The following is a 22,449-nucleotide window of genomic DNA, read 5'->3' as shown; positions in this document are numbered from 1 at the left end:
GGAGAGACCGTCCAGTCAAGTTTCGCCCACCAATATAAGCCTATCTTGTGTGATGCCCCCAATGCTCCTTGGACATGGGGCCAAGTGAAGTTCTGGGACAGGAAAGGACGGGGCATCCTCCCAGCTCAAGCGCACCAGGTGACCAGGTGACCAGAAGACCGAGGCCAGGGTCCAGCCAGGTGAATACAAAGCAAAGTGACTCCAGACCTTGAGGGCGACGGACAGTCACAGCTCGAAGGCCAGGGCTGGAGCACACCAGCGACCTCTTGGGTTCTCCCCAGGAATCCGGCCCGACCACAGCATGGAGGGGACGCAGACAGAGAAGCTGGCAGAGGTCGACTTTATTCACAGAGCACACCCGGCCCCCAGCCTGGGCGAGGGCCGGGAATCCCCCAGGGGGCTCACATGTGCAGTCTGCGGTGCCGGAGGATCTCCGTGGGCGTGAGCAGCAAATCCTTCTGGCAGATCTCACAGCGGTAGGCCCGCCGCAGAGTGGACACCTGGTGGCTGGCGGCCTCCTCCTCCTCCTCGCTGGCCCCTGGCAAGGGAAAGGAGGTGGGCTGAGAGCTGGGCGCTGGTCGCCCCACAGCTGGGGCGGATGGGCTGGCCTGGGAGGCCCAGACATCCCCCACCCCGGGCTGGACCCCCGCCCTCCTGCTCACCGTGGGCATCCTTGTCGGGGGCCGCAGGGCAGCTGCTCTCATGGCTCATCCGCTCCAGGGGGGTGAAGGGCATGTAGAGGCCGCAGTGAGGACAGGACCAGAAGGTCCTCAGGCAGTCACTGTACAAGTCTGCATCACTCTGAGGACCAGCACGCACGTCAGAGCCCGGGCCCAGGCCCCCCCCCGGTCCCAGCACCCACTTCTCCGAAGGTCCGGGGCGATGTCATTCCAGAGCTCTCTCCCCACCCTCCCCGACTCTCCCTGGGGCCCTTCATAGTCACTGGGGTTCGGGGGATTGTCGGGCCCTGGGCCTGGAGGACGGATGCTCAGCCCATCTGTGTGCTTGGACTGTGTCCTTGCCCGTCTCTTGCCCTCAGGGTCACTTACAATGCCCCCCACTCACCATGAGACAGTTGTAGGTGAGGAAGCTGGTGACGGTATAGCCGCCTTTGGTTTCATTGGGGGTCAAGGCCGCCTCCCCAAACAGGCCTGGGAGCTGCGGGGCAGCCGTGATGGTCTGGGGTCCCACATAGAGGTTCTGAGCCTCCAAGGCGGTCAGCCTGTGGATGCTGTAGGACACCTGGGGGGACGGTGTGAGAGTCAATCCTTCTGGCCAGGACCTGCCCCATCCCTCGGAGCTCCCCCTTCTCGCCTGGCACCCCGGCCCCCACCTCGGGCTCCATCCTAGCCACGCTGACCCCAGAGAATGGACAGGAAGCAGCATGTACACTATCAGACACCCAGCTGATGCCAGCTACGATTAAGGCCAGAGGCCCACAGAGGGAAGAGAGCAGAGGGATGGGGGGCCGAGGTAGGGCATCCCACACCCTGTGCTGTATGGGACCCTCAGACCACCTGGAGCTGCCCAGGTCCCAGAGGGAGGAGGCAGGTGCAGAGGCCGGCCTGGAACCCGGCCCAGAACCCGGCCCCTTGGGCCTCATGTCTGGGCAGGCTCAGCATGCCAGGGGCATTCACCCCCAGGGCAGCCTCCCAAGCCTGGCCCCGGGCAGTCGAGTCTCTGGCCCGAGGGTGTGACTTCTCATTTCTTCTAGATCCTAAGGTCCCCCTAGCTTAGCTTGCGGGATCTGGCCTAGAGACCTTGGATCTCATGAAGTCCAGCAGGTCCCGGCCCAATGCCGCTGCCGCTTTCCTCTCCGTCTTGGGAGCCGCGGCTGCCCCGTCCTCCCCTCGCGGCTGGGCCTGGCGGGCCAGCTGATGGTCCAGGGCCTCTTCCCAGCGGGCCCGGAGGCGCAGGGCAGCCGACAGGAGCTGCGTGGCGCCCTCGCTGCCCTCCAGCTGAAGCTGCAGCCAGCCGTCCGCAACCAGGCAGGAACAGTCACCATTTGTGTCCAGGCTGCGGCTAAAAAGCAGGAGAGCCTGGCATGGGGAAGAGAGGAGGGAAGGGTGAGGGGTCGCAGGTAGCTTGCTCCTCCCCAGGGACACCCATTCTTTCTTCCCGTGGGGGGTCCCAACGTCTGCCCCAAGTGAAGAGTAGGGGGCTGGGGGTAAAGATGGTGGGACAGGGCTGGGCTTGGGGTCAGGCCCACCTCTGACCCGTGCTGCCTCTCAGACTCTAAGAAGGGTGAATCAGCCCTTAGGCCACAGGGCTGCCGTTAAGGGACAGGTGAGACGACAGGGAAAACACCTTGTAAACTCCCCTGGCCCCCACACCCCAACTGGTACTGTTAACGCGCCTCCCTTCAGCCCAAACCCACACTTGTGGAAGGCAACACGCCGTCACTGCTCCCCCTCGAACCCAGGGTGAGGGGCGGCCTGGCCTGTGTAGCAGGAACTACGATGGCAGCTCAGGCAGCCAACCACTGATTACAGATCAGGTACCACGCACTGATTACATCCCTCCTACGTGCCAGATGCCACGGGCACCGGGGCCACAGACAATAAATAGAACAAGGGGCTGCCCTCATGGGGGAGAAAATGCACATTCCAACAAGGCACAAGGTGATTCAGGGGAAGCACCAGCAGCCAAGGGCATCAGGATGGGCCTCAGACAAGAGGCAGAGGAGAGAAGGGAGGGTGCTCCAGGAGGGAGGCACAGCCTGGGCAAAGGAACCACGGATGGGAGATGGAGGGAGCCTGTGAGCAACAGTAAGAAGGTCAGCCCCTCTCAAGTGCAGTGTGGGTGAAGGGGGAGAATTAATGGGGAATGGGGGGGGGCAACAGAGAGGAGGAAGCGGTGACCTTTTTCCCAAGCCTGCCTGGGGGACGGCTAGAGAGTACAGTCAGGTCTCAGCGGCAGGGAGGATGAGGGGCCAGCTGCCCTCTGGCTGGGGCTGGGGTCCCGGAGCCCACGCACCTGCAGCGCCGGCAGACGCACACAGTTCACCAGGTATGGCTTGTTGGTCTCCAGGAGAGAGACGAAGGCCAGGAGCTGGTGCTGGCCGCTCGGCCCATCCCTGCGATCTGAAAGGGACAGTGGTACGGCTCGTGTCTCCCGCGGGTCCCAAAGTCTCAGCGCCATGAGCCAAGGCAGCCTGCTACAGGGGACAGAGCCCTAGGTTCGAAACCCTCTTGAGACACCTCCTAGCTAAGGGCCCCTGAGGCGGCTGGGCTTGATGCCCCAGAAGGCCCTTCCACCACACAGAAGGCGATCCTCAGGGCAGCCCAGGGAAGGGTCATCGCCTTGAGTCCTGGGGTCCAGGCCAGACTCCCTGCCCCCCACTCACCTAGGCTCTTCTCCTGGGCCTCGGCCTGGCCTCCCTGCAGCAGGTCCGGGTTATTGGCGAACACACAGGTGGGGTGAAGGACAGCTCCCTGCTTGCTCTGGGTGTGGAAGAACTGAAAGGCCGGCAGAGGAGCTCAGGCCCCAGGCCCAGCCCGGGGAGCCCGGCCTGGGGATGGGGGGGAAGGGGCAGGCCTGGTCAGCACTAAGCCCGACCTGCAGTGTGACCGCCTCTGAGCCTCAGTCTCCTCGGCTATAAAATGGGGTCGCCACATCCCAGGGCCACAGGGAGGAGAGCCACACGGCCACAGAACCGGCAATGACAATGTGAGGAGCGAGACTCCTGGAAGCCTGCCCTTTGATCCACACTTTAAGGAAACTGAGGCCCAGGGAGGAAGAGACTTACCCAAGGTCACACAGCGAGGGAGTGGCAAAGCCAGGCCCCATTCTACATATGAAACGACTGAGGCCCGGAGAGAAGGGCCTTGCTCCAGGTCAGCCAGGGGCGCGTACCTGGTCCGAGTCTTTGCGGCAGCTGTTGAACTGGTCTGGGGCAGCCAGCTGGGGGTAGAGGCCTCGGCCCAGCACAAGCTTCAGCAGCGCCAGCTGGTCCCGGGACAGGTCCTGGGCAGAGCTGGCAGCAGCCTGCAGCTGGTCCACATCATGGCGAAGTTTGAACTTGACGTCCTGGGAAGGAAACGGGAGCGAGGCTACCTGGGAGCCGGCCCTGGGCCGGCCTGGTGACCCCAAAGGCTCTGGAGGCCCCCTGAGCCACGGCAGGGGGGAGGCGGGAAGGGCAGAGTGAGGCGGCAGCCCACCTGGATGTCCATGCGGTGGGCGCCACCCCCGGCCTGCGAGCCGGACGCCTCTGCATCCTCCCCGCTCGAGGAGCCGCCGTCCAGGGCCTCCAGCCGCAGCACCTTCCGCTTCCGGCCCTCGCCCTCCTCGTGCTGGCGCTTCAGCTGGTACAGCTCCCGGCGCTGGCGGTGTCGCTGCTGGCGGCTGTAGCTGTCTCCTGGCACCGCCCTGGCCTCAGCCAGCAGCCCGTGGTCCTGCAACAGCCCCTGCTCCAGGAAAGGCCGGAGAACGGGGATTTCACAGTGTACCCAGCGCACTCGCCCTGCCCGGGACCTTCCCCTCACCCCCCCGGAACGGGGCTAGGCCAGGCTCTGCGCTCTCGAGGGGCCGGCCCCTCGGCCTTCCCTCCACACCCATCAGCTGCACCCAGCTGGGCCCTTCCCTGCCACAATGTCCCTGCCACCCCAGCCTGGGAAGCCCCTCTCAAGTGCTAGTCCTCCAGCCTGGGCTCCCCATTTACACATGAAAGGACCCTATGAACCCAGAACTCTGGGGCTTGGCCCTTCGGGAGTGACTTTAGAGTGGGCAAAATGTATCCCAGAAGGGAGGATGCTCCAGGTTACGGGGCCAGGCTGAGGCAGGGTCCGAGGCAGGGTCTCCTGCACTCCTCCCTGCCCCACAGCCTGGTCTGGCCCAGGCCACGGCTGGACCCCCAGGGCAGCGGGTACTCGCTCTGTCCTTTCTGGGAATGGCGCGCTGTCACCAGGGAAGCAGGTCGGCCCGTCTGGGGGTGCAGGCCGGGCCCTGACCTTGAACTGCTGGCGCAGATTGGCGATCTCATACATGCGATGCTCCTCGAGGCCCCGGCGGCGGCACCACTTCCTGGAGTTGGCGCTCCGGTCTGATTTTACCTGGATGAGGAGGGGGCCCAGGGGATTCAGCAATCGGGCCACAGGACGAGGGTCAAGACCTGGTCCTCAGCCTCCTGCATGTGGGAAACAGGCCTCCCAGGGGCCCAGATCCAGCGGGAGGGAGGGGCTTCTCAGAGCTGCCAGGGCAAGGGGCAGAGCGCAGGCCCACCCATACTTTGGGAGGGGCCGGTCTGAGGAACAGATGGGCCACACGACATAGAAAGGGAAGCCACCCGCATGACCATGGCCTCACCTGCACCCAGGCATTGAAGGCATTGAGCAGAGTGAAGGGGTCCCCGTGGTCGCTCTCCAGGGGTTTCCGGGCTGTCCCACACTCCAGGTTGCTTTGAGCGCTGCGCACAAAGGGGGACTGGACACTCAGGGCCGCTGCCATGGTCAGCACAGGCTCCACCAGGTCGAACATGCAGCCGAGGATGAGGATCTTCCCTGGACAGAATCAGAATACTGCTAGAATGGAAGCCTCCAGAGGGCAGGGCTAGGTTGGTCTTTTCTTTACATTCCCAGGGCCCAGTAAACCGACCGGAGAAGTGGAAGATGGGGGGTCAGCAAGAGGACTTGGGGCTCGCCCCGCTGCCCTCCCTGCAGTGCCCCCAGGCCCTTGCCCTCCGAGAGCGCCTTCCCTCTTCCTCCCTCACTCCCTTGACGCTTCCCAGTGCGCCCCAAAGCCACGCTCCAGCCTTCTGAACCTCACTGTGGGCTCCCGGAGGGCGAGGGCTGAGGCATGTTAATAATCTGATTTGGGGCCTGCCCTGTGACGTCATCAGGGAAGGAAACCCTCTGTGCCAATGCTAACGGCACCTTCTCTGCATTTTCAGCCCCACAGAGTGCCGGGGGTCATCGGGAGGCCAAGTGCAAAGGACACTTGCCCCCACCAGGCGTTCCTGATTCAGGCCGTCTGTCCACCACGTCCCACTGACTCTCACAATAATAATCCCTCTCCTCTCTGGGTTTTCAGGACCCCTCACCCCCACCCCTCCAAACTCTCTGACCACTCCTCCTCTGTCTCATGTGCTGGATCCTCCTCCGATCGTGCCCTCTGACCCGAGGGGACCCTCAGTGCTATCCTGGGCTCTCTTCACTGGGTGACCTTGTCAGCTGCCATGGATCTTATTACCAGCCCTATGCTGATGATTCCCAAACCTACCTTCCCTGCCCCAACCTCTCTGCTGCCCTATCTTGCATCCTCAGCTGTCTAAGACATCTCAAACTCAGCACGTCCAAAACAGAACTCCTCTGTCCTCGTAACTGCAGAAGGCAGTACCGCCCTCCCATCCCTCAGAAGTGACCCTCCACCCGCAGGAACATCTATGCTGTTGCCAAGGCCGGCTGTCATCACCTCTGCAGCATCTCCTGAATCCGCCCCTTTCTCCCCGCTGGTACGGCCCCCACCCCTGGATAAATGCAATAGCCGCTGGGGCCTCTGCCGGCCTCAGGTCTCTCCCCACCAAAGGACTGTCCTAAAGCGCAGGTCTGATCACGTCACCCCCTGCTCAGTAAATTCCGACGGCTCCCTATTGCCTTCAGGAGCAAATACAAAATGTTCTATTTGAGGGGCAGCTAGGTGGAGCAGTGAATAGAGCTCCAGCCTTGTAGTCAGGAGGATCTGAGTTCAAATCCAGCCTCAGACAATTGACACTTACTAGCTGTGTGACCCTGGGCGAGTCACTTAACCTCGACTGCCTTACCAAAAAGCAAAAAAAAAAAGTTCTATTTGGCATTCGAAGCCCTTCCTAGCCTGCCCCCTCCCACCTTTCCAGCCTTCCCACACCTGACTTCCCTGGCACGTCCTCTCCATCCAGGTACGCTGTTCCCCTGGCTGTTTCACAAACAAGACCCCCCACCTTTCAGCTCCGGGCCTTCGCTCTGGCTGCCCCAAGTGGAGCCCTCTCCCTCCTCTGCTTTGACTACCAACCTCCCTGGCTTTCTTCAAGTCCCAACTAAAACACCACCTTTTACAGGAAGCCCTCCCCAACTCCTCTTAATTCTAGTATCTTCTCTCTATCAATTATTTCTTATTCGCCCTGTACAGAGCTTGCTGGATATATGTCTGTTTCCATGTTGATTCCCCCATTGGATGGTAAGCTCCTTCAGGTCAGGGACTGGCTTTTGCCACTCTTTTACCTCCAGTGCTTAGCACAGGGCCTGGCACACAGTAGGCGCTTAATAAATACTTGCTGACCAACTAGAGAAGCTTCCACCAGCCCTGCGCTGTAAGCAGCCCAGGGATTACATCCACTCGCACAGAGGGAGAACTGAGGCTCGGACGTGCCCGAGGTCACACAGTGAGGGGAGTGTCAGAGCTGAAAGTCAGGCCGGGCATTCAAAAGCGGGTCAGCCGGCTGCAAACTCAGGCTCTCTCCACAAGAGCGAGGGACCTGTTCCCTCCATGAGTCACGGAATGGAGAGCTCAGAGGTCATCTAGTCTTAGAGAGAGGCAGAGCCTGGCCCCACTTCACCCCTGGGGGCAGGGGCACAGCGAGCCACCCCTCGGTAATCCACCCCCAGCTTTCCCCTCTCCTGTACAAACAATCTGACCCCTGTACCTGCCTCAGCCCCCATGAGGATCCCCACTCAGAGTGCGTCCTCACCTATCACCACGTCCACGGGAAGCTGGGAAAGCAGGGTCCCTATGGGTGTGAGGTGCTCCGAGGCATCCAGAGCGCCCTGGTCCCGCAGGTAGACGATGGCCGTTTCCAGGCTGGCGGCAGGCGGGGGCTCTATGAAGGGGAAGCCGCGGGGGTCTCCGAGCCCCATACTCTTCATCTAAAGCATAGAACAAAACTCTCTCAGCAGGAGAGACCCGGGAGCCCTAGCCCAGAGGGGGCAGGACCGTGCCAAAGTCAGTGCGGGGCTCAAGCCTCAGTCTCCCAACAAGACCATCACAGAAAGCTGCTCTGGAAAGAGATGCCCCCAAGGGAACAGGAGGGGCACTGGAGGGAAACCGCCAACAACCATCCCATCCATGCGTCCTCATGATCCTTCAGGCCCCGGCAGGCTCTGGAGGGAACCCTCAGGGTACAGAGCTCCTGGGAGGGGCCCAAGGCTTCTGCCCACGAAGGTCTGGGCCAGTACCAGCACAGGCCCACACCTGGAGGGCTTGGGGCTGGGACACTGGCCTCCCTCTTCCCATGGAAAGCAGCTTCCACGAGGAATGGTGTCAGACCCCCACTGACCATGGGCCTCTGCCTAGGAGTCACCGGGAGCCACAGGCCAAAAGTGTGCTGGCAGCCCTCAGCTGCGCCCTCCCAGGGCCACACGCTCTGGGGGGAGCTCCTCAAACTACGCACTGCCTCATCCTGGGACAGCGAGCCAGGCAGCCAGTCCCCAGCTGGCAGGGCCGGGTAGCCCCCTAGCCACCAGCATCTCTAAGTGTGTGGCTCTGACACGCCCCCATCTCTGCTCCCTGGGATGCTCAGGGATGAAGAGGAAGGACCATGCCATCCCAACACAGATACAGCTGTGGAAGGCGGAAACGTACACGTGTGCACGCGGGTTTCTGGGTCGCGAGGGGGCGCCATGGGGCACAGAGCACCAGGCCTGGAGTCAGAAGGACTCATCTTAGTGGGTTCAAATCCGGCCTCAGACAACCCCAGGCAAGTCACTAAACCCTGCGTGCCTCAGTTTCCTCATCTGTAAAATGAGCTGGAGAAGGAAATGGCAAACCCCTGCAGTATCTCTGCCAAGAGAACCCCCAATGGGGTCACAGGGAGTCACACAAGCCTGACCAAACAACATGTGTGTTTCTACGCACATGTGCGTATATGCTGAAAAAATAATCACCCAGAATCATGGTATGAAAGCACATTTACTGCCACTGTATGCAGGTCAGGTTTCTTTCAATTCAAATAATGATGTTTCAGGAATCTTCGTGCGCACCAAGAGAGCAGCGATGATAAGCACGAGTACAATGAAGAGCGCCGCTGCGGCTGGACCTGGGGGAGGAGCGTGGACTCTTCACGTCCCTGCCCAGGCTCCCTACACCCCAGCCTTGTTTGTTCCCCACCCACACCATGCCATTTCCCCTCTCCACGCATTTGCGTAAGCTGTGCTCCATCCTCACTGTCACCTCCAGGGACCCTCGCTCCCTTCAAGCCCAGCTCAGCTCAGAGGATCGTAGATTTAGAGCAGGAAGGGACCGTGAGGAAACTGAGGCAGGCAGAGGGGAAATGACTGGCCCAGGGTCACACAGGTTGGAAGTGTCGAGGCAGGATCCGAACCCAGGTCCTCTTAAGCCAGAGAAGAGGCCCTGCTCATCGCTGCAGGTGGCGGCGTTCCCCTCCCAACTCCCAAAATGATGCTGGACTGAGCTGCACATACTGTGTCTCTGCTTGTCTGAGGCGCTTTACCAGACACTTTCCTCATTAGAGCCCCGGGTATAGGAAGTACAAGGAATACATCTATTCCCACTTTACTGATGAGAAAACTGAGGCTGACTGAGGTGAAGGTGATCTGCCTAGCTAGGGTCACACAGCAAGGCCATGACAGAAGGGGGATTAGAACCCAGGACTTTGGACTCAAAATTCTGCTACCAGCACCCAGGAAGGGCCCTGGCCTCCCGCTTACCTGTAGTACCAGTGCATCCAGGGCCACCCTCTGGATCTCGGGGACAGGATAGGGAGCGAAGGCGTCATAGTCGGACTCGGCGTAGAGACGGTAGCACACGCCCGGCCCCGTGCGGCCAGCGCGGCCCTTCCGCTGCTCAGCGCTGGCCCGGCTGATCCAGAACTCCTGGAGCCGCTGCAGTTTGGCCTTGGGGTCGAAGCTCATCTCCTTCACCTTCCCTGGAGGGCACAGGAGAACCTCTCAATCCACTCGCTAAAGCCGCGGCACCCACAGGGCCACCACCGTGTGCCTAGCTCTGTGCCGGGCGCCACATGAGAGGCCAGAGCCCTGGCTCCGCGTGCCAGCTCGGCCGCCGATTAACGAGGTGACCTCGGCCTAGGCTTCGTCTCATGCTCCTCCCGTGTAGAATGAGCGCACCAGATGGGACGGTCTCCAAAGGCCCCCTAGCTCTGACACTCGACGACCTGCTAATTCACAGACGGACCTCGGCCAAGACCGTCCCCTGTCTCAGCCTGTCTGAGGACCCTCGAGCCCCGAAGGTCTGTCTTCATGCTGACTTCACGTTGTGAACTTTAAAGAAAGGAGAGGTCAGCGCCGCACACTGGAGGCGGTCGAGCTGGCCTTTCTGGAAGTGGCAGGTCCTGAGCCCTGGCCTGGAGGACAGGGCAGCTAGAGAGTCAAGAGAAAGGGTTTGCCTGGCCCGGAACAGCAGGATGGCAGTGGGCCGCGACGGGCGGCGGGACGGTGACGGACGGCGGGGCGGCGGGATGAGGCCAGGATGTGGAGGGTCGATTCCCTCATTCCCCGCCCTTCTACTTGCCACCCAAATCAATCGCTCCACAAGCATTGAATGCCAGGCGTATAAAGACACAAGAAAATAGCCCCTGCCCTCGCCTGCACAGGAGGGGGCCGCACAAGCCGGCCTCTGAGGGGGAGGGGCAGGGCTGGAGCTCACCCCCGCAGCCCACACTCAGGGGTTCTGTGCGCCTCTGCCAGGGAAGCCCTCCTTCTCTCCTCTGTGATAAAGGAGCCTTTACTGCCCATTTTGTGGATGAGAAAACCAGGGCCCAGCAGCACCGGAGGGATCTGAACACGCACGTCTCTGTGCCATGCCCTGCCATGCCCATGCCCATGACCCCCAGGACCCTGTGGCTGCAGCCGAGGAAGCCCCAGCGCCCAGCCCAGGATGGCACAAAGGCGGCCCCAAAGGGGGCTGAGGGGAGCCGCCGAAGGCTCGCGAGGACACAGACGGCTCCCCTCGGCCAGGGTCACAGGACCCTGCACGTCCAGCGGCTGGCAGGAGAAGGGGGAGGCGGGGGCGCTCACCAGAATCCAGCACGAATCGGACGCCATCGATGGTGACCGAGGTCTCTGCGATGTTGGTGGACAGGATACACTTTCGTACCCCAGGAGGAGGCATGTCAAACACCTGGGGGAGGGAAGAACAAGGAGAGTGAGAGCGGGGTTGTGCTCCCGGCCTCAGGACCCGGGGGGGGACCCTCCACTGCAGCGGAGGACCTCGGTGGGGGAGAAGGGGGAGGGGATCTCCACGCTTAGCCCCTGGATCTATGTCTCCTGCTCATCAATCCCCCTAACTGAAAAGCAGCAGAGACACGGAGACAGAGACAGAGAGCAGAGAGACGGAGGTGGGGGAGCCCCAGCTTGGGGTTCCGTGAGCCATGCTCCCCCTCCACGGGCACCTTGTCCTGGTCCGCAATGGAGAGGGCGCTGTGCAGGGGGAGCACCACCCAGCGCTTGGTGTGGGCGGCGTACGGCTGGAAGGCCTCGAGCACCGCGCCGATCTCGGCCATGCCGCTGAGGAACACCAGCAGGTCGCCGCGCTCCTCTGGCGGGTACTTGTGGTCGATGGCCTGCAGCACGCGCAAGAACGGCCGCGGGTCCAACCTCTCCGCCCTGGACGTCGGCACCTCCTCCTTTGCTATGGGCTGGTAGATGACCTGGGGGAGAGAACATGGGCCCAGTCACCCCAGGGGGTGGCATCCGGGGATCCCAGGTGGGGCAGGATCAGAGAGGCCCTCCCTGTACAGACTTGGAAACTGAGGCACGGGGAGGACCAGAGATCCTGGATGCCGGCTCTTGTCTCCAGAGGGCTCCCCAACCCTGACCACGCATGGCCCGTTGGGGCCGGGGTCCCTGATTCTGATGCCAGTGCTCCCCACAACACGCCGCCTCTCCAACATTTGTCACCACTACTCAACAGGCAAGGAAACTGAGGCTCCAGAAGAAGGGACCTGACCCGTAGGGGCAGACCAGAGCCTCGAACCCAAGCCTCGTGGCCCTGCTAGGGCAGTCTCTCCTGCCACACCCGCTCTGGCAGATGACCACCTTCTCGCCACCTTTCTAAAGCCCTCGCTCTGAGGCAGCAGAGTTAGGGTATGCTAGAAATGGAGGAGCCTTAGACACCATCCTGTCCACCCATCTTACCTCTGGGGAAACTGAGGCAGAGAGCGGCGGAAGGGACTCGCTAAGAGTCCACCCCAGCCCCACGTCTGGGAGGGTGATGGCCCCCACCCTGTCATCTCAGCGTCCCCGCTATGGGCACTGACCGAGATGGGGAACAGCCTTCCGGGCACCTGCACCACGGGCGCGCAGCTGAAGTAGCTGGAGAAGAGGCTGATGTTGATGGTGGCCGACATGAGGACGAGCTTGAGGTCTGGGCGCGCAGGCAGCAGCCTCCGGAGGACGCCCAGCAGGAAGTCACTGTGCAGGTGGCGCTCGTGGACCTCGTCCACGATCAGCACCTGGTACTGGGGCAGACCCGGCTCCCGCTGGATCTGGCGCAGCAGGAGGCCCTCCGTCAGGAACACGATCCCGGTAGCCGGCGACCGCGTGCTCTCAAAGCGGATCTGGTAGCCCACCTGCAGAGGGGCAACAGTGGGAGGGGGGCCCGCACCCGAGGTTCTCGCTCCACGGTCCTCCGCAACCCCACGGCCCGCTTCATCCCAGCATCCATGCTAGGCCTCTCTGGTCACTTACTGACCTCACTCAGCGTTCTATGACGAGGGTCCTGAGAACTGGGGAAGGGTCTCAGAGACCCCCCGCCCTCGCCATCCTGGCAGGCTCACTAAAGCCACCAGCCACACCCAGGGGCTCCGGCCGGCCCGAGCCACATCCCTCTGCCCCCTTTGGCGCGGCTACCAGCAAGACGAGGCCCAGCTTCCCGACCTCTCACTGCCAGCAACAGCGAGCATCTGTCCTGGGCTGGGGGCTCTGTGAATCCTTCATCCAAGCCCCCACAGCAAGCCTGGGGCCTTCCCCCTCTTACACACAAATCAATCGGTCGATAAGCACTTATTAAGCGCCTACTATGTGCCAGGCACTGTGCTACGTGCTGCGGGCACAGAGGAAGGCAAACAGGAATCAGGCTGCCCACGCAAGCTGAGCTGGGGTAAACAGGACATCATTAACTGGGGAAGGCTTCCTGGAGGAGGGATTGTAGTTGCGCCTTGAAGGAAGCCAGGGAGGTCAGGAGTTGGGGCAGAGGAAGGGGACAGACAGCTTGAAGGGGGCAGTGACTTGCCCAGGGCCACTCAGCTAGGAAGCGTCTGAAGTAGGATTTGAACGCAGGGCTTCCTAACTGCAGTCCCGAGCTCTCTCCAGCACGCCCCCAATGCCCAGGTGTAGGAGGAAGAAGAGGATGTGGCCAGCCCTGACCCCCGGGGTTCTCCTCTCTGCAATGGCTCCCCCACACAGCCATCTGGGCTCCCTGCCCAATCTTACAGGTGAGCAAACTGAGGCTCGGGGCTCGAGCTGGCCCGTCCTGACTGACCGCTCCACCAGCCCTGTGCTTACCTGGGACCCGTACTGGTTGAGGCTCTCGAAGCCGACACGCTTGGCCAGGGAGATGCACGCGATTCTCCGTGGCTGGGTGCAGGCCACATGGCTGAAGCCGGCGGCCAGCAGGTACTGGGGCACCTGGGTGGACTTGCCACAGCCCGTGTCCCCGGCCACGACCACCACCTGGTGCTCCCTGAGCGCCTGCAGCAGGTGCCCCCTGTACCGGGCCACGGGCAGGGCCGCCCGCTCCCGCTGCAGCTTGGCCAGCTTCCCGAAAGACTGTTTCTGACCAAAGTCCAGGTAGTGTAGGACAGCCCGGCGGAACTCCGCCAGCTGGTCCCGGGGCAGCTGCCCGCGGGCCCCCAGGCCTGGCTCACCCTCGCCGCTCAGCAAGGCCAGGTTGATGCGGTAGCGGGGGTCATAGGTGGCAGGGAGGCCGGCCAGGGCCGGGCATCTGGGTCCCTCAGCCAGCTGCTTGGCTGCCGGGCCCGGCTTAGGCTTCTGGAAAGTCTGCAGGCGTTCGAAAAAGGCCCAGAACCTGCGGCAGTCCTCGGAGCCCCGGCGGATGATGTCCTGGTTCCCGAAGAAGACCTCCTCCAGGCGGCTCCGGGTCTCTGGGCAGCCCCAGTCCCACCGGCCGCGGCCCTCGGCTCGTCTGGACGAGGCCATGGCTCTGGCCCCCCGGGCCTCGGGCTCTCCCAGCCCCCCAGGCCTCAGGCTCTCCCAGTCCTATGGTCCTCGGGAGCAGGCTACCAGCCCACGGACCTCATTCCCTCTGAGAAGAGGCAGAGAAGCAGGCGCGTCCATCAGCGGCTCGGCAGGGAGGAGTCAGAGGGCTCACCACTGCTCCTTTCCTCCTCAGGGGCGACCAGAGGGCTCTACCCTCTCTCTGCCGCACAGCAGCCCGCTGGAGCCGGGCTGTGTCTGTCCTCCGACGGTGGGGCCAGCGGGCTTTGGGAACGGACCAGGGTCACCTGGGCCAGGGAATGCCTGCTGGGGTAAAAAGTCACCTTACAACCAGAACCCATCTAAGACTCGTCTTAGCCTAGGACATCCCCCTAGAAAAGCCCTGGACCCTCCCTCCCTGGCCCTCACTGAGAGGGCCTCCTAACCAGGCCTTTTACAAACAAATCTCACGGAATCCTCACACCCTCCCTGGGAGGCAGGGGCTGTAAGCATTCCCATTTCTCGGATGAGGAAACTGAGGCAGACAGAGGTGGCTCGATCCGCTGGCAGCCCCGGCCGGCTCTGCCTTAACAAGTGTGGGAGCAGTGACTGGGGCAGGGCCTCTTCCCATCCCACGGCCCCCAATTCTGCCCTGTGGTGTCAGAAAGAGTGCATCCACATGATGCTGCTTCAGCCATTGGAAGGCAGCCTATCAAGAGTCCCATCCAGGTGCACTTATTAAGCGCTTACTGTATGCCAAGCAGCGCCCAACTGTCCCCCCCCCCAAGTCCCTGGCTGCAGGGAGACGCTGAGGGAGCGAAGCGTCCTCCGCTGTGGTTCCCTACGGAGGCCACTAGGGGGTGCCCGCTGAGCACAAATCCGGCCTCAGCCCCGGGAGCCTGGGCCAGGTACTGCGCCTGTCTGCCTCAGTTTCCTCCTCCATAGGGGGAATAAGCCTACATTTAATATATTCACGTGGGGTTTATTACGGGTGCTTTCTAGAAACCTCGGCTCCGATCCTCACAACCACCCCGGGAGGTAGGGGCTGCTGTTATCCCCATTTTACAGATGAACAAACTGAGGTTACGTGACTTGCCCAGGGTCACACGCTAGCTAGTGCCTCGGGGCTGGATTTGAACTCGGGTGTTCTTAGCCCCAGCCACCCGGGGAGGGGTCACAATAACCCCCACCCCGCAGGGTCATGGGGGATCAAAGCTCCCAGCGCTCCACGATGCTGCCTCGGCCCCGGTGCTATCTGCCAGTCAGTAAGCATACTAAGGATACGGGAGGGCAGACGGTGTGGTCCAATGGCAAGGGCACTGACTCTGGGGCCGGGGGATCTGGGTTCCAATCCCGCCCCCGGCCCTCGGGGCCTGTGGAACCTCGGGCAGGACGCCTCCCCTCCCCCGGCCTCAGTCTCCCCCTCTGTAAAAGAGGAGCATGGGGGCCTCTCGGCTGCGTCCTATACTTACTTCCTAGGCCGCCACGTCCTGGTCCAGGTGGGGAAACTGAGGCTCGGGGAGGACCGGACCCCCGCGGCCCCCACGCAGGCTCCGAGCCTCAGTTTCCCCTTCCGGACGATGGGGGCCGGAAACGCGCCTGGCCCCCTCCCCCAGCGGCGCGGCCCCGCTCCGGGTGAGCACCGGTGATCCTCGAGGAAGAGTCAGGGCCCGGGGGCACCCCGACCCTGCTGAGGACCCCGACCCCGCCCGCCCTCACCTCTCCAACCAGCCCTTACGCTGCCACTTCCGGGCCACGCGCGCCACCTGCCTTACTGCGCCTGCGCGCGCCGCCCGGCCCCGCCCCCGCCGAGCGCCTGGAAATAGGAGGAGCCGCGCGCTCCGGGGGCGGGGCCAGCGGGGAGCGGAGGGGAGGAGCCAAGCATGGCCCGCCCCGGTAGCTGCAAGCCCGGGAGTCGGCCAGACCTGAGTTGTGGTGGAACGTCCCTGGCTCAAGCGACTGTGACCCTGGGCAAGTCCTCCTAAAATGCGGTTGGCCTGGGGATCGATTGAGATAGCATTTGTAAAGAGCTTTGCAAACTTTAGGGTACCCTGTAAGTGCTAGGTAATAATAAAAAATTTAGCAATAAGCTTCTGAGAGGAGTTTACATTCACTCAATCAATCAACATTTATTAAGCACCTATTATGTGCCAGCCGCTGCGCTTGGGATACAAAAAGAAGTAAGACAGTCCCAGCCCTCCAAGAGCTCACAATCTAATGAGCTTAATAAATGCTTAATAAATAATAAATGCTGATTGATTGATAGCTTGGAAGGGTCCTCATCACAAGATGTCAGAGCTGTGTCCCTGTCTCCCAACCCCGCCCCCGCCATGCCTAAAATACTCTCTCTCCTCAACTCCACCTCCTGGCTTCCTTCAAGTCCCAGTTAACACCCCACCCTCTACAGGAAGCCTTCCCTGATTACCCCTTAATGCTAGCGTCTTCCCTGGGTTGTTGGTTGCACGTATATAGCTTGTTTGTATATAGGTGTTTGCATGCTGTCTCCTCCATTAGGCTGTAAGCACCTTGAGGGCAGGGACTGTCTTTTGCCTTTCTTTGCATCCTCTAGTACTCAGTAGGAGCTAAATAAATGTCCTTTTTTTTTTTAACTGATATAATGTCGGGCTGACTCCTCTGGATGTCTCTGTACCTGAGTGGGTGGGGAGGGAGGGAGTAGCCAGGTGCTGAGGGGGAAGGAAGAGATGAGAAGGGTGATAGGTGGGGTCTGGAGAAAAGGAAAAAGGATGGTGCCACTCCAGGTCCACCTTCTTCAAAAGAAGTCTTTATTTTTAAAACCAATTGCAAGAGACAGGTGTGAAACTTATTTTTCTTTCTACTGCCAAAATGTTTATAGATCTTGTGGTTTTGTAAATTAGGAGGCAACCACCTCATTGTACTTAGTTTTATAACAAAGTTATGAAGCAGAATCCCTGAAGGCTGTGAGACACACCAGTTCTAGAACCTGCATGTTCATACTGGTGTGAATTCTATGCCTTGAAAGGGTGTCTCAGAAGCATCCTTGCCCATCATTCCATTAGGAAGGCGATATCTCCAAGGCAGAGAATTCATGCCAGTATGAACATGCAGGTTCTAAAATTGGTGTCTAATGTATGTATGTGTGTATATATGTATAATATATATTTGTGTGTATAATTATATGTATAGATATATAATGATTTTGTACTTTGGCAGATTAGTCTAGATTTGGACAGAGTAGTCTGTATTTCTTCATAATCATATTGCTATATAATTTGCCAATAGGATATAAAAATTTGGAGTTATGATCTTTGAGATTTCTTTGTTTTTTAAGCATTCAATTTAAAATGCTTAGCTACTATCTATACAAACGCACTAAAGTTTTGTGCTTACCGCTTTCTACCCTAAAACATCTGGTTTCTTTCCAAGACTAGAATTTGTGTATAATGTGGAATAAACATTCACAATTACCTTTAAAAAATGGCAAAAGAAGTCTTCTCCCAGACTACTCTGCAGGAGCCCTGTGCAGGCTCCCGCCGCTGCTTGGGTACTTCTCCCCTTTGACCTCCCTTTTGTCTTCATTAGAATGTAAACTCCTTGAGGTCAGGGAAGGTAGTTTTTCCTTTCTCTGTGTTAAACTTTTAGTACAATGCCTGGCATGTTATCATTCAGTCATTTATCAGTGTTTGACTCTTCATAATCCCATTTGAGGTTTTCTTGGCAAAGATACTGGAGTGATTGACCATTTCCTTCTCCAGCTCATTTCACAGATGAGGAACAGAGAGAAACAGTGTTAAGGGACTTGCCCAGGGTCACACAGCTAGTAAGTGTCTGAGAGTGGATTTGAATTTAGGAAGATGTGTCTTCCTGACTCCAGGCCCAGCCCTCTATGCACTATGGCGCCACCTAGCTGCCATCTGGCACATAATCGATGCTTTGGACCGATTGACGCTCCATCTATCTAGGAAGAAGGAAACCCATGGGGTGTGGAAAGGTCTCGCTCTTGGGAAACTCATCATCTAGTAGGGGCCAAGAGACATTCGGTCAGTCATTCAACAAACTTTTATTGGCAGCTACTTTTTGGAAGGCCAAGAGCTCTCCATTGGTGGGTGAGAGACAAAGTGAATGTGAGCTCATTGGGGGGAACTGTATGTGGTTTGTTTTCATATCAACAGTGCTTACCACAGTACCTGGTATTAAGTAGCTACTTAATAAATGCTTGCTAATTTAATTAAGTGTCACTTGAGTTTGGGCAATTCTCTAAGACTATAAATTGAACGGAAGATGCCAGCCTATATTGGTAGAGGAAGTTCCCTCTATCAATGAAATCCCAGGTACAGTCCCTGTCTTTCCAGGCTTCTTACGCCTTACACCTTCGCATACCAACTTCACAGTCTTCATCCAGTGACCCTGGCTTCGGGCCCTTCTTCCAACACATTACTCCATCTTCTGACTCCTAGTGTTTTCAGTGGCTACTTGGAATTCTCTCCCTCCTCATCTCCACCTCCTGGCTTCCCAGGGGTAAGACAGAGAGCCAGGTGCTTCATTAGAATCAAAGGATTTTAAGATTTGGATTGGGAAGGGATCACTAGACCAAACCCCTTTATTTAATGTTTTAAAATTAGATCTTTCATTGAAAATTTAGTATTGAACATCAGTGCAATCATGTGGACTTGTTTAGTAACCATTCACAGTTAACTTAAATTCAATGACTAAAATATTACATAATGAGTGGATTGGCTAAAGAGAATCTAGTGCTTAGAGCAGGTTCAATATCGCCTGCCTAATACAAACTCACATGGAGGCATGGTGGGCTTGCTTCGAGGTATGGACATGGTTGGGGCCCTTTCCCATACTTTAAAGAACAAAAAGAAAGTAAGAGAATAAGCATTTATATAGTGCCTACTAGGGGGATTCCGGGAGGGTGGCGGTGTAGGTCAGAACACTTTTGGCTTCCCAAATTTCCTCCACAAAAAAAAAGACAGAACATCACCCCAGGGTGAACGTAGAGCAGCAGAAATAAACAGGGGTAGGGTAAAGCAGTCGTCCCCCTAAGACAACCTAAGAAGACCCCACGAAAGACCGGACCTCCTGGGACTGAGTTTTGGGACTCAGCACCTCCAGGTGACTCAGGGATCAGTAGGCCCTGGGGGCAGCCGGGGTTGGGAGGCAGCCTCGGCCTCCTCCGGCACTTTCACCGACTGTGTGAGGGTCTGAAGGCTGAGTAGGAGAAGACTGAAGGACTTTCCACTGCCTGGGGACACCAAGCACAACTTCGCTGACCAGACGAGGTCCTGGGTGGAGGCTGTGGGGAGAGGGAGCTAACACACCCCTGGTGAGGGCAGTAGCAGAGGGGCTGGGACCCTGCTGGCTGAGGGCATTTGCAGGAGAGCAGAGCTTCTGGTTTCGGTTCCGGAGCAGAGAAGACAGCTGTAGTTTGCAGCCGCTGGAGCAACATTGTAGGACAAAGTAGCTGGGGGCCCTAGTCGTGGCTTAGGGGTGGAGAAGAGACCCCAAGGTTGGGCCCTGGGACAGACCTCAGAAAATAACAGTAAGGAGGACCCCAGGCTTGGGGCATCATTCCCTACACTTTGGGACCCAACCTTGATTACACTAGTAGTTGCTAAAAACAAAATAAAAATAAAAATGAGTAAACAAAGGAGAAAGAACTCAACCATGGAGAGTCACTACGGAGACAGAAAAGATCTGGATTCATATTCAGAGGAAGATGGTGAAGCTAAAAAAGCCACTCCTTTATCAATAAGAGATGTCAAATGGTCCCAAGCCCAAAAAGAGCTCTTCAAAGAACTTAAAAAGGACTTTAAAAAGTCAAATAAAAGAGATTGAGGAAAAAATAGAAAAAAAAAATAGCTGTCCAAGAAAATCAAGAAAATTACAAAAAAAAAAAAATCAGCCAACTGGAAATAGAGAATCAAAAACTTAAGGAAGAAAATAATTCCTTGAAAGCTAGAATTGGACAAGGAGAAGCTAACAATATTATAAGACACCAAGAAATAATAAAACGAAATCAAAAGAATGAAAAAATAGAAGAGAATGTGAAATATCTTATCAGAAAAACTACCGATCTAGAGAACAGATCGAAGACAAATCATATAAAAATAATCAGACTGCCTGAAAATTATGATTAAAAAAAGAATCTTGATACAATATTGCAAGAAATTACCAAGGAAAAGTGCCCTGAAGTTCTAGAACAAGAAGGTAAAGCAGAAATAGTGACTCAAAAAGGTCAAATTGTTTACTTCTTATATGTGAAAATGTTATCAGTACTCTGATGACTGTCATCGTTATCTGGGTAGTTTGGAAGAAAAGCTTGGGCTGAGCCATGTATGATGGGATAATTCATTAAAAAAATAAAATAACACTGTGTAGGAAGAGATAAAAAGGAGTAATTATCTCATTCCAATGAGGCACAAAAGGAAGAACTGATACAGAAGAAGCAAGTTCGGGAGAGCCGGTAGTGCTGGAACCTTATTCTCATTGAAAATGGGTTGAAAGGGCAGCTAGGTGGTGCAGTGGATAGAGCTGGAGTCAGGAGGACCTAAGTTCAAATCCAGCCTTAGACACTTGACATTTACTAGCTGTGTGACCCTGGGCAAGTCACTTAACCCCGTTGCCTAGCCAAAAAAAAAAAAAAAGAGAGAGAAAAGAAAATGGGTTAAAGAAGGAACATATATATCTAGAAGGGTATAAAAGTCTTCTAAATTTAGAAAGAAATAAGGGCAAGGTGGGGGGAAAGTATAAGAGGGACCCTTATAAGGGTAGGTAGGTTAAGGACTAGGAGGGCAAGGTAGCAGTAGAAGTAAATTAAAGGAGTGAGGAGGGATAGAGTAAATAGGGTGAGAAGGATAGTAAGGAAAAATAGGAAGGAGGGAAATACATAGCAAGTAATTATAGCTTAGAATGTGAATGGGATGAATTTACCCATAAAATGGAAACAAATAGCAGATTAAGATTTTGAATTCAACAATATGTTGTTTTCAGGAAACACAATAAAAATAAGGGATACACACAAAGATAGAATAAAAGGCTGGAGTAGAATATATTATGTAAAAAAAAGCAGGGGGAGTAATCATGATATCAGACAAAGTTAAAGCTAAAATAAATATAAGCAAAAGAGAAAAGTAGGGAAATTACACTACGTGTCACCAATATTATCCAATATTGTTTTAGACTATTTAAAATAAGTAGATAGTATTAAATAACCATATAAAGTAAAATGAAATAAAATAATATAACTGAGAGTATACATGCCAAAACAGACACAGGAATTATACAAACATAAACATAAAACACTTTTTATACAAATAAAATCAGATCCAAAATAATTGGAGTAATATTTATTGTTCATGGGTAGGTAAAGCCAATATAATAAAAAAATGACAATTTTACCTAACTAATCTATTCAATGTCATATCAATTAAATTATTTTTTAAAAAAGTATAAAAGTATCTTACTGAATTAGAAAAAAAAATAACAAAATTCAGTTGGAAGAACAAAAGGTTAGGAATTTCAAGGAAACCGGGGAAAAAAGATGTAAAGGAAGGAGAATCAGCAGTATCAGACATTAAACTATATTATAAGGTGAGAACATGGTTGAAGTATAAAATGGATAATTTCAATTATTTTAAATTAAAATTTTCTTGTGTAAATAAAACCAATAGAGCCAAGAATAGAAGGAATGCAGAAAACTGGGGAAAAAAACTTTCATAGACAATCTCTCAGATAAGATGTAATTGTTTTGACATACTGCTGTGGTGTAGGAAATGATGAGCTGGTTGATTTAGAAAAAAAAACACAGAAAGACTTGGATTTATGAAGAAAGATGCTAAACACCTCTGGAGGAAGAGATGATAAGTGGAAATATGCATAGTACAATCTTACATATATGTGTAAGATATATAGACATAGATACACACAGACATAGATATGTAGATATTTGCTTTTAATTGTAGTTTTCTTGGGGAGGGAAGGGGAAAAAATGAAGTAAAAAATATACAGAAGAGGACAAAAGAAAACCTAGAAGGAAACAAAGAAAAGCTGGGTAGTTTTGGAAACAATGTGTGGTATTTATTATATAGGTTTTCTTGAAATGGAAATGTATTGTTTTGTATTGAATTCTCTGTTATGTTCTGCTGTGTACATGGAAATAATCTTTTTTGCTTTGTATTTAAGTTTAAAATGAATAAAATATATATATTTATAATGCCTACTACACATCAGGCACTTTTCTTTTATAAATATTACTTCATTTGATCCTCACTACAACCCTGGGAAGTACTCTTATTATCCCCATCTTACAGTTGAGAAAACTGAGACAAACAAAAGATAGGTGACTTGCCCAGGGTCACACAGC

General features: G+C 55.9%; 1 protein-coding gene across 4 annotated transcripts; it reads right to left on the bottom strand.

Annotated features, from left to right (window-relative positions):
* Positions 1–326: 326 nt before the first annotated feature.
* DHX34 (DExH-box helicase 34) lies at positions 327–15,870 on the bottom strand. 4 transcript variants are annotated; one of them, XM_027845967.1, is made up of 17 exons: positions 15,819–15,870; positions 13,449–14,426; positions 12,203–12,514; positions 11,336–11,593; positions 10,962–11,064; positions 9,636–9,853; positions 7,661–7,835; positions 5,305–5,498; positions 4,950–5,051; positions 4,161–4,406; positions 3,856–4,029; positions 3,347–3,458; positions 2,977–3,083; positions 1,761–2,039; positions 1,066–1,242; positions 663–801; positions 327–538 (listed from the first exon to the last, which is right to left on the bottom strand). In XM_027845967.1, exons 2-17 carry the CDS (start codon positions 14,100–14,102, stop codon positions 402–404), a joined length of 3,387 nt encoding a protein of 1,128 aa, XP_027701768.1. In that variant the 5' UTR covers positions 14,103–14,426; positions 15,819–15,870; the 3' UTR covers positions 327–401. The 4 variants fall into 4 exon arrangements, with proteins under 4 accessions (XP_027701768.1, XP_027701769.1, XP_027701767.1 ...); XM_027845968.1 differs by having other exon boundaries at positions 13,449–14,423; positions 15,819–15,851; XM_027845966.1 differs by lacking the exon at positions 15,819–15,870 and adding an exon at positions 15,572–15,779.
* Between the last annotated feature and the right edge of the window lie 6,579 nt (positions 15,871–22,449).

The sequence above is a fragment of the Vombatus ursinus genome, unplaced genomic scaffold (genome assembly GCF_900497805.2).
Source record: "Vombatus ursinus unplaced genomic scaffold, bare-nosed wombat genome assembly UNPS02015030.1, whole genome shotgun sequence".
NCBI lineage: Eukaryota > Metazoa > Chordata > Mammalia > Diprotodontia > Vombatidae > Vombatus > Vombatus ursinus.
This window is presented reverse-complemented; position numbering and strand designations above follow the sequence as displayed.

What these genes read in the sequence shown, in the direction of transcription:
- DHX34 (XM_027845967.1), bottom strand. Translation starts at nt 14,102, where the DNA reads ATGGCCTCGTCCAGACGAGCCGAGGGCCGCGGCCGGTGGGACTGGGGC. An exon ending in CCCACCGCATGGACATCCAG is followed by an intron (nt 4,030 to 4,160) that starts GTGGGCTGCCGC and finishes TTTCCTTCCCAG; the next exon opens with GACGTCAAGTTCAAACTTCG. An exon ending in TGCGTCTGCCGGCGCTGCAG is followed by an intron (nt 2,040 to 2,976) that starts GTGCGTGGGCTC and finishes TCCCCATGCCAG; the next exon opens with GCTCTCCTGCTTTTTAGCCG.